Source organism: Mixophyes fleayi, chromosome 1 (assembly GCF_038048845.1).
Source record: "Mixophyes fleayi isolate aMixFle1 chromosome 1, aMixFle1.hap1, whole genome shotgun sequence".
Taxonomy (NCBI): Eukaryota; Metazoa; Chordata; class Amphibia; order Anura; family Limnodynastidae; genus Mixophyes; species Mixophyes fleayi.
The window spans coordinates 243,617,891-243,629,344 of NC_134402.1; the positions used below are offsets into that span (position 1 = coordinate 243,617,891).

General features: G+C 40.9%; 1 protein-coding gene across 6 annotated transcripts in view; it reads left to right on the forward strand.

Moving 5' to 3' along the window:
* DOCK8 (dedicator of cytokinesis 8) overlaps positions 1–3,325 on the forward strand; it is a 149,805-nt gene extending 146,480 nt beyond the window's left edge. For all 6 annotated transcript variants that reach the window (XM_075208617.1, XM_075208596.1, XM_075208606.1 and 3 more), the window contains one exon: positions 842–3,325. In XM_075208617.1, the coding sequence (XP_075064718.1) occupies positions 842–856 (15 nt within the window). In that variant the 3' untranslated portion in view covers positions 857–3,325. The remainder of the gene's footprint in view (positions 1–841) is intronic.
* Positions 3,326–11,454: the final 8,129 nt, after the last annotated feature.

The following is an 11,454-nucleotide window of genomic DNA, read 5'->3' on the forward strand; positions in this document are numbered from 1 at the left end:
AAATACTTGAAATTTCTTGCTGTTAAGGGCTTTACTTCTTGATAAAAGGGGAATATAAATCACATCCTTGTGTCTAAGAAGTATTTCTTGATGAGGCTGTGTGTGTGTCCTGTAACACTTGTGTAACTGCAGGTTCTTCCTTCCGCCCATTACCAATGTCACTGTCAGTATGTCACAGCCTGTTTGTTCAGAGGAATGCTTGTGGATGCTTTCAGTTTGTTTATGACTAACAACTGGTTTAGTGACAATAGAGCTATTATTTCTGTAGGATTGTAAACAGAATGAGGATTCTCAGAGTTGTGGGTTGGACCCTTCCTTCACTTTACAGATGGCTGGAGCTAGGTGAAAGCATTTCAGGCATGCAGGGAATTGCAAGCAAGTTTGTTCTGTGTTTTGTTCCTGCCATGGAGAGGGATGTCTTATTAACAAAGAATTCATTTGTTGACCACAATATTTTCATCCAAGTCAAAATAACATCCACCCTGATGAATGGTCAGTGATATCCACCTTTGGCCGGGTCATCTGCTGCTTATGTTGCACATGAAGCTGCAATTCTATACTACTGTATGTATAATAACAAGGCATGAATAGGTAATAATTTTTGTAGTCCTAACATACATAGTAACCAGATATTCAGGTATTGGCTTTACTCAATGTACTGCAAGTTATGAAAGCAAATGTTTTATTAGATGTTATAGGTCACAGCACATTTGGGAAATTGTTATGTGACTAACAGTTTACAGGCAGATATATAGATACGTAGTGAATATTGCAGCCTGTTTAAATATATGTATGAATTGTCTATCTCTTCTAATTATTACACATTTTGTTTACTCTGCAGGGGACTCTCTCATAGATCCAGCTTCAGAAAATATGACTCACAGATTTCTCAGAGCAGTTGATGAATCCATCTAACCACAGAAGCAAAATTATTAATGCCAATCGGTGTACTTGGAACATAAAAATGCTCTAGGCATGTCAGTCATATAAGAAGACACGTGAAACAAAGCAGCACAAATAAATAATGTTTGCAAAGTAGTTTTAACAAGTTTATGCTTAAGGCAGCACTACTACCTTGGAAAATATTTCCCTAGTGTGGCTCGGGGTTCCTGTGGCTGCTCCATTTCCCAGGGTACCTTAGTTCCTCTCAAAGCCCTGACTAAAAGAACAGAGGGAGGTGTGGTGAACAAGAGTGCCAATCACAAACCGCAATTGGACCTCCAGCTCACACCCCCTCTCCACCACAGTGTTACAGAACTGATACAAAAACAAACACTGCATGTAGTAACACCCCTGAGGTCTGGCTAAGGGGAGGGGCCACTTAGGAATATATTCACCTCGATATTAGAGCAGCTTTAATACAGTTCAATCTTTTGGGTTATTTTATACTGAAATAGACTAAGACAATCAATTAACAAGTGTCTTATTTAAGTACTTAATTTTTTCTTGTCTATTGCAGATATTAACAGACTTAAACCTATACACATATAAGGCAAACAAATGTGTCCAACTATAGCTAAACATACAAATGAAGAATTTGATTTATGTTAAAGGTACCCACATACACAACAATCACTTCATGTGATGAGCTCATATTCGGTTAGATCCTACAATGATCACCCAATACTTGAAAAAAAAAAAATCTTTTCTGTACATGCTCAGATGTATCATATTATGATCGTTAGGTGTGCATACAAATTGTTCTCTGAAGAGATAATATGTGAAATCATGCTTTGATTAAAATTCTTAAAAAGTGAGTATGGGTACATTTAGTCGTTAGAGCAGCATGGGTTCTTCATGGATAAATCAGCAATTCGACATAGAAGGTTTTTTTTTCTTTAAATAGCAAGTTAAGTACATTTTAAGCATGCATCTGATAGTATTTTTATTAGCAGTCCTTCTACAAATCATATCTTTTTCAAAATCTCTCTGGAGGTTCCAAAATACGGGTGGCGATTACACAGACACAGGCTCATGGCTCTCAGCATATCATGTGAAGGCAATTGGGAGGGAGCAGATTTTACATTACATAGTGCAGATGGAGCTCAGAGGAGCTTTCCAGAGCCGCTCTTCTCACTGGATCACATGTCATGTGACTGTAGTTACCAAGGTAGTTCATGACCCTGTGCAGAATTATAAATTATTAATAGAAGCCTGAAGAAACAAACCAAGGTAAAATAGTAAATAACAACACTCTTCTTACAGCCACAGTGATTTTTCATGGGATTGCTGCTTTAATTGACCAGGTTGAGTTGCATGAATACATGCATAGTTGAATATTATATTACAATATTACATTTTCCTTGAACACTTAATTCCACCTTCATTTACAGTATTTGTACAGCTTAGTATACCAAGGTAAAAGTAAACATTTCAAGACTGCCAATGGGGGTAGAAATTGTACTTTATGTCTGCAAGGTAGACAGTAGAGGTGTAAATATAATTGTATAAACTTATATGCCTTGAAATTGTGCATTTTGTTTAAAAGTGCTGATGGAAAAGCAAACATTTTCTGTGCTGGGGAAGCAGTAGTTAGGGCTACTGTACATTTTATTTAAGTGAATTTTCTTTTCATGTCACATGGATGTATAGATTGAAATAAATAAACGGTACTAAGCATTGCATTGCTGTTATATTTAAAAAGTTGAAAATTGTTAATCTTTCAATAGTACAGTATTTCTTATTTGTATATATTATAATGCAGTGGAGGAACAACCATGGGTTCAGCGAGTGCGGCCGCTACAGGGGAGCCAGGCATTGCCCTTCTCACTCTGAGGCCCCATGGGAGACCCCAGCATCCCCTAGGACCCCACATCACATCCAAAGGCTACCACTCTGCTCTCCACTTCTCAGAGGCACATGCACTGGTTGTACATGCTGCTTATCAGAGCAGAGCGGAGGCCTAGGGTGCCTACAACTGCCACCCAACCTTTGCTATGATTCCCAGCAATGTTATTTGTTGTATTTTCACATTGTTAATCATGAAGCAATTATTGTACCTATGAATACATACATTTATTTTCTATTTAGAGACTGTTATGTAAACAGGGAATTTTACCTTAACAAAATAAATGCAAACATTTTATGTGGAGAATTATGATAAAAAGATATACATTTTCAGTTCATTGTTTAATCATAGTTTTCTTGTCTAGAGTGGATCTCATAACTAAGTATCTGGGTCTGTACACAAACTTTCATTGAAAAAAAGAAAGCAAAGTCCTTTGTTCTGTGCACACCGGACATCATTTTGAAACTGTTTTTGTTGCCTAATAACAGTTTGTATATTTTTGTAGATCTTCAAATAAATAACTGAACTGCAGTTGAAGTTCTTGTATTAATATTTTTGCTGCTTGCTAAAATGCTGTGATTTACTTTCAGAAAACCTCAATCAACACATGGTATGCCACATGTTGTTTTTATATAAAGTACCGGCTGAGGACTACGATGCACTTATTAATCGGCAAAACAAAATATTTGGTCTGTTTTAATACATTGTGACATTTAATAAATTACAGAAAAGGTAGTTTTGACACAAAGGGCAGATTCACTTTGGTGCAAGGTGTCGCTGACCATCGCTTCGATGATCAGATGCGCCTATTGTTGGCTATTGCGGTAAGAAATTTCCACTCAGGCCCCTCTATGGGAATTTCTATAAAATCTCCAATGTCATGTGTCTCTTCAAGCTGTTCCGGAGACACATTGGGTCACCTCACCCCGAATTGAATCTGCCCCAAAGTACGCCTTGCAGGGTTATCAGAAGAAGCTAATAGGATATATATTGGATACATATTTTACGCAATAAAAAAAGACACATGTGCCCAATTAAGCATCCGGTCCACAGTATCATGAGGTATCTCTCTCCTTTACAGCTACACTACCACCTAGTGAAATACATTACTAATGTGCCCTCTCCCTCTTTGGTTCCTCTCACAGCCGTGGCTGAAATTTAGGGAGAGGGATAAGTAGACAGACCGATCAGATTCCCAATCACTGTTCTGTTGGAAAGAAACATAGCCGTTCTGGGTTGTCCATAAATAAATGCAGGGCAGGCAAACTTTTTTTTAACTTCATTTTACACCCAGAAGCAAAAACTATAAATATTTAAATTAGATTCAAGGGGGCAGATTTACATTAGAGCAGTGGTTCCCAAACTTTTGCAGTTCGCGGCACCCTTAGAGTCTCCAAATTTTTTCAAGGCACCCCTCCAAAATAATTACTGAACAGTCCTGTTTTAGAGGTAGTTGGGTCAAAAAGTTGTAATAAGTATTTAGGTCACGACAGAAATACTTATTTAGTTGTATGCAAAAATGGCCCTCTGCATCCAGGCACACTGCCCCCTCTGCATACAGGCACACTGCCCCCTCTGCAACTAGGCACACTGCCCTCTCTCACGTTGCCCCCTCTGTCACGCTGGCCCCCTCCTCTGCCCTCTGTCACACTGGCCCCCTCCTCTGCCCTCTGTCACGCTGGCCCCTCCTCTGCCATCTCTCACGCTGTCCCCCTTCTCTGCCCTCTCCCCCCCTCCTCTGTCCTCCTCCTCTGCCATCTGTCCTCATCCTCTGCCATATGTCCCCCTCCTCTGCTCTCTGCCCCCCTCCTCTGACCTCTGTCCCCCTCCTCTGCCCTCTGTCCCCCTCCTCCTCTGCCATCTGTCCTCCTCCTCTGCTCTCTGTCCCCCTCCTCTGCCCTCTGTCCTCCTGGTCTGCCCTCTGTTCCCCTTCTCTGCTCTCTGTCCTCCTGGTCTGTAATCTGTCCTCCTCCTCTACTCTCTGTCCTCCTGGTCTGCCATCTGTCCTCCTCCTCTGCTCTCTGTCCTCCTGGTCTGCCATCTGTCCTCCTCCTCTGCTCTCTGTCCTCCTGGTCTGCCATCTGTCCTCCTCCTCTGCTCTCTGTTATCCTCGTCTACCCTCTGTCCCCCTCCTCCTCTGCCCTCTGTCCCCCTCCTTTGCCTCTGTCCTCCAACTCCTCTGCCCTCGGTCTGCTCTCTGTCCCCCTCCTCCTCTGCCATCTGTCCTCCTGGTCTGCCCTCTGTCCCCCTCTGCCATCTGTCCTCCTGGTCTGCCCTCTGTCCCCCTCCTCTGCCCTCTGTCCTCCTTCTTTTCCATCTGTCCTCCTCCTCCTCTGCCCTCGGTCTGCCCTCTGTCCCCCTCCTCCTCTGCCATCTGTCCTCCTGGTCTGCCCTCTGTCCCCCTCCTCCTCTGCCATCTGTCCTCCTGGTCTACCCTCTGTCCCCCTCCTCCTCTGCCATCTGTCCTCCTGGTCTGCCCTCTGTCCCCCTTCTCCTCTGCCCTCCTTCTTTGCCATCTGTCCTCCTCATCCTCTGCCCTCGGTCTGCCCTCTGTCCCCCTCCTCCTCTGCCCTCTGTCCTCCCTCTTTGCCATCTGTCCTCCTCCTCCTCTGCCCCGCGCCAGGCAAAAAAAAAAGAAACAAAACAGAAACTTACCAATCCGCGCGGCGCCGGGACCCAGCAGCCTCCTCTCTCCCGCAGCTGTCACTGAATGTGACAGCTGTGGAAGAGAGGAGGCTGCTGGGTCCCGGCGCCGTGCGGATTGGTAAGTTTCTGTTTTCTTTCTTTTTTTTTTTGGTTGGCCCGCGGCACCCCAGTGACAGCGCCGCGGCACCCCTGGGAGCCGCGGCGCACACTTTGGGAACCGCCGCATTAGAGTGTTCACTTGATTATGGGGCAGCCACAGAGCTTTTTAACCTGCACAAACGAACTTGGCACTTAGCAACTTACAGAAAAGTTGAAATTAAAGTGATATTTTACAGAAACTAAAGTAGTATTGGGCTAAATTTTGATAAGACATTTTTACTCTTTCGGTGTGCATATTTACAGCTGGACCTGCAAACGCTTGCACAGAGCTTTTTTAAAGGGGCAGTTGCAAAAGTCTGAGGGCCTGATTTTGAGTTAGGAGCAAAGCAAAGAAAAGGAGCATATTTGCACCTTGGCAAAACCATGTTGCATTAGAGGGGGAGGTAAATTTAAAATGTTGGGACAGATTAATAGTTGGAGTAGGGCATGTCATAGATCAACTTTAATTTTCGATGTAAAAATAAAGCTATCAAGTATTTGTGTGTTGCATGAAAAAACAGCCAATATTTAACTTATGTGCAAAAAAATAAGTCAATTTGTACCCCTTGCATTGTAACATGGTTTGTCCAAGTGCAAAGTTGCTCCTTTTGTTGTTTTGCCCCTAACTCAAAATCAGGCCCTGAATATCCTTATGTCTGAGGCGAACAGTGGCACTTGTGGAAATTAAATGTATATATTTTGTGTTTCCTCAATAACACTTAATTCTTATTTGTAAAAAAAAATCTGTAAAATTGGCATAACATTCAATCGTCATGCATTTATACACTGCATCAGGTTTTTATTTCATAACATAGCACAACAGGCTCCATATGAATCTCTTTTAAGGTTGTGATGTAATTGGAAATGCCTCAGAGTATGTGGCCAGTGGCAACACGTAGGATGACTACTAGCTAAGAATATCCAGATAGTGATGCACATTACACCATCCTACGTGGTTTTAAATCATCCTGTCCCACACCCTGAAAAGATTCTAATATGCAGTTATTAGTTGAGAATGCTGAAATATCTGTCTTCTCAGTGGTGCATGGATGTAATGTGTAGGAATTGTGATCAGAGTTAATAGTTTTAGAGAAAACAGACGCTTTTGAAAGATTTAACAAAGTGTAGGGATTTCAATTTATTTTAGGCATCTGCTGCAGTTTAAATGACGTCTATTTTCATTTATAGCTTCCATTAAACCTGTTAGCCCAACAATACGTACAATATTTACCAATACAACATGGTACCCATGGGCCTGAGTCATTAAGGAGAGCAAAGCAAAAGTGAATTTGCACCTGGGCTAAACCATGTTGCATTGTAGGAGGAGGTAAACTTAAAATGTGAGGACAGATTTATAGTTGGGGTAGGGTACGTCCCAGATCAAATTTAAATTTCAGTGTAAAAATAAAGCTATCAAGTATTTGTGTGTTACATGTAAAAGCAGCCAGGATTTCCTTATGTGCAAAATAATAAACTGGTTTGCACCCCTTGCATTATAACATGGTTTGTACGGGATCAAATTTACTCCTTTTTTGCTTTGCTCTCCTTAATGACTTAGGACCTAGGAGTTTAGTTTAGAAGATACCGCACTGCCTGGCACCCTGTGGAGTTTGATTTGGTTACAATGGGTAACAAGACACTACCATATAGCCTTATTGCCTGGCACATGATCTCCCCACTTCAAATATCTTTCTGTCACAATACATCACGGATATGAACCACTATGTCACTAACAACTGATGCTGGCTAACGCAGTCCACAGAATCTAGTGACAACCCCGGTCACAGTCTTACTAGGTAGAGCTGACAGACTGGAGAATGGCAGATATTGGCTGAGGTCACTGCTGGAAGCTAATGTACAAGATCATAATACTAGTCCAATATCAGGGGCAAGCAGTATATATTCATACATATAATACCAGAACATTTTCATGCGATTGCGAACAGAATGAGAACAAACTTGATGTAATTAATATGTTGGAAACATTAATTAGCTTCACCACATTATTTTTTATCAATTGAAATAAATAGATTAAACTTATTTTCAAGTTGTTATTTGCTAAGATTATTGTTCAATTGCAAAACCATATTAGTGTACAGAAATTATTGATTACCATCTTCATCCAATTGTTTAACTTCAATACAAGTTTGTAACTGTAAGCAGGCATGATTTAAACACAAACTTGTCCAACCAGGTTTCAGGCAGTTTGTTAATGAGACTGTTTTGTACTGCTGTAATGCATACAATGCATGATGGGAGATGTAGTTTTCTTCCACAGTCATTGTACACAGTGCTATGATGTCACTGCAGCTGCACTTCCCCTTACCAAAACAGCAGGGGTTGGCTGGGCTAGGGGGCAGTACGGTATCTTCCCCCCAAGCCAGTCCACTATCATCATCATCATCATCATTTATTTATGTAGCGCCACTATTTCCGCAGCGCTGTACAGAGAACTCACTCACATCAGTCCCTGCCCCATTGGAGCTTAAAGTCTAAATTCGCTAACACACACAGACTAGGGTCAATTTTGTTAGCAGCCATTTAACCTACCAGTATATTTTTGGATTGTGGGAGGAAACCGGAGCACCCAGAGGAAACCCATGCAAACACGGGGAGAACATACAAACTCCTCACAGACAAGGCCATGGTCGGAAATTGAACTCATGACCCCAGTTCTGTAAGGCAGAAGTGCTAACCACCGTGCTGCCCCACTAGTGGGCTACCTTAGGCTTGGTCACTGGGCTACCTGCATTTTTACAATTTTTCAAATACCCTGTTGATCCGTGTCTCGCACCCACATGAGCTAAAATTTCCCAGCGAGCCCTTGCAAGACAATATTTTAAAAAGATACATAGCCAGAAAGCTGTTACTTTGATTCACAGAGGCTCCTACAAAAGGTATGTCTGTAGGGTTACAATATTAAAGAAAATACATTTGTTGGGCAAATATTGGACTTTCTTCTAAATATTGTTTTAAGATAAAATAACCTATTAAGCAGATGTAGAAAATCCTGGCACAAATGATATTGGTGCAGAGCTACACACATCTTATGATTTGTCCAACTTTGCATATTCACACAATTGCCTTTTTTGTGAACGCATATTACTTCTGCCTTTTTTTTTACACAAATGCACTCAAACTCAGTATCAGCCCTTAATGTTCTCGACATTAACTTCTCGGTGAACCCACTTTATTTGCTACTTCTAGTATTTGTTCACTATTAACTTATTGGGTCTTCCCTGTGGACTTATAATATTGTGTGTTGTTGGCCTCAACACAGTGTAAACACTGACAATGTACACAGTGCCTCAGAATGGTGACCTCTGTCTACTCTGCACAATGGCAGATTGTTCCTTCCCCTCCCCCTGTCAGGGTTCCCATTGAGCTGAATGGTAGAATGGTCTCCTGAAGTCAAGATATTTTAATCCAGCTTCAGAAAAGGTCAGATTTATCCTTGAGATCTGTAGTCACCCATTATTAAAATGGATTTCATTACAAAAGACCTAAGCAAATACTCCACTCCATAAAGGTTAGGAAACCTTTAGGTGATGCAGATATATCTTTCAGCATTACATGTGTAAAGTACCCATTCATTACCTACTTCAAATAATTACACATAAAGTGATTTCACATTATTAAATCTGCAATATAGGTCAACCTCATCTATCATGACCTATAAATAAGGAGTGTACATGATGAAAGCTGCTCCTGTCACACTGCTTATGTTATACTACTAGATTTACTGCACGTGTGTTTTCTATAGATACATACATCATATTAATTAAACTTTGTTTAACTTCCATTGTATTTAGATCCCCACGTCCATTCAAGTATAATTACTCAAGAGTATGATGATCTCCCTGCCTGTATATGGTTACGTAGGGATTGACTGTAAACTCTCAGGAGCAGCCTCCTCTCTTCCCATTTATACAACAAAATATCTCTGGCACTGAATAGACTACAAATATGTATAATAGATAATACACACTAATTTACTAAAGGATTAGTAATTCAATTCCTGCAGTTTGTGAGGACCTGTGCATCCTGGCTCAGTGGTTAGCACTTCTGCCTCACAGCACTGGGGTCATGAGTTCAATTCCCGACCATGGCCTTATCTGTGTGGAGTTTGTATGTTCTCCCTGTGTTTGTGTGGGTTTCCTCCGGGTGCTCCAGTTTCCTCCCACACTCCAAAAACATACTAGTAGGTTAATTGGCTGCTATCAAAAATTGACCCTAGTCTCTACCTCTCTGTCTGTCTGTGTGTCTGTGTGTATTTTAGGGAATTTAGACTAAGCTCCAATGGGGCAGGGACTGATGTGAATGAGTTCTCTGTACAGCGCTGCGGAATCAGTGGCGCTATATAAATAAATGATGATGATGATGATGATCCTAAAATAAGTAAAACAAAAGCAAAATCACATCGCTGGAAACTGAATTATCACTGTTCCGATATCATTGCAATAAAGAGCTTGTGAATAGCATGTGCATATCACAATTTTATTAACGAATCTTTGTAAAAACGACTAATAAAACTTTGTGTAAAAAATATATATATATTCTGATCAGTGCACTGATCTAAAAACAACATATAAAACAAAACAATTGACTAAGATCGGATAATAATGGAAAGTATCTTATTAATGTCCTCCAGACCCCATAGAAAAATATATATATTGTGAGAAAGTACAGCATTCACAGGAATCCGACACAAGTATGCTGAACCACTTAACTGTTTATATAACAGTTGTCAGGATGGTAAACAGTTCCAAGGCTGGTTCAGCAGTCATATCTAGAAACAGTACACAAAATTCCGCAACACCTACATCTAGCTAGACATAACTTCCCTGTCTGCAAGCCGGCCACTTGCTGGCATTGGTGGTCCCATACAGACAGTGTCTTTATCCTCCACCCCAAGCACTACAACAAATCACAGCAAACCAATCACAACCATGTAGAACACCTGTGTGTGTGTGTGTGTGTGTGCTAAAAGAGTATCCCAGGGAACCTTTAATCCTGTCAGCAGCCTGCCGTTGCAGACTGGCTGTGTTTTTATCAGATCCCTTATAGGGGAACTGTGGCAAAGAGGCATATTTTCCACAATATATGATGTGAGTTCGTTCTGAAACATACATATGATTATTATATCAGGAAATTTCATTCACATAATCACCAAATATCAATGATTGTTGTAGCCTCAAATTTTATAGATCCTCATATGTGGTAATTCTCTGGAACAGATCTAACGAATGAATTCTAATATCAAAGGAGCCTTGTAATCAGTGTAAACATGCAGATTCGGCACAGAGAAACGTTATCACTGAATACTGTCCAGTTTTTAGCAAATGAGTCACAAATGCACATGGAAATAAGATGGATAATAGCCGTAAGAAATAGAAGTTAGCTTTTTGGCATGTGTTTGAAATAAAATAAATACTGTATAGTAATCTCCAGCATATAACCGCAGTATGCCTCTACATCTCGGCTTCTTTCTCTGCCTGTCCGCTAGTTCGGTTAGGTTCCTCTGTCCTGCTAAACACTGACCGCGCTGACCACTGTCACTCCCAACAGTTGAATTTCAATAGCGCTCTAATGACTCCTCTCGGTTTGAGTATGAGGATATACAATTGTCAAACAAGAGGTTGTTGGTAATCCTGATCACTCTCCTACTGACGCCTTTCATCACAAGCATGAGATTTCTTCAGAGAACCGGTCCGTAATGGTCTTACTACCCATTGTCTCATATCTATACCTGCATCTGCACTTCTTCTGTTTTTTATGTTCAATTGAATGATTTATAACTATGAATGTCCGAAGCTGCAGAATTTGTGTGTGTACAAATAAACGATGATATGAAGATGGCAAAAGAAGTATCTATTATCCAC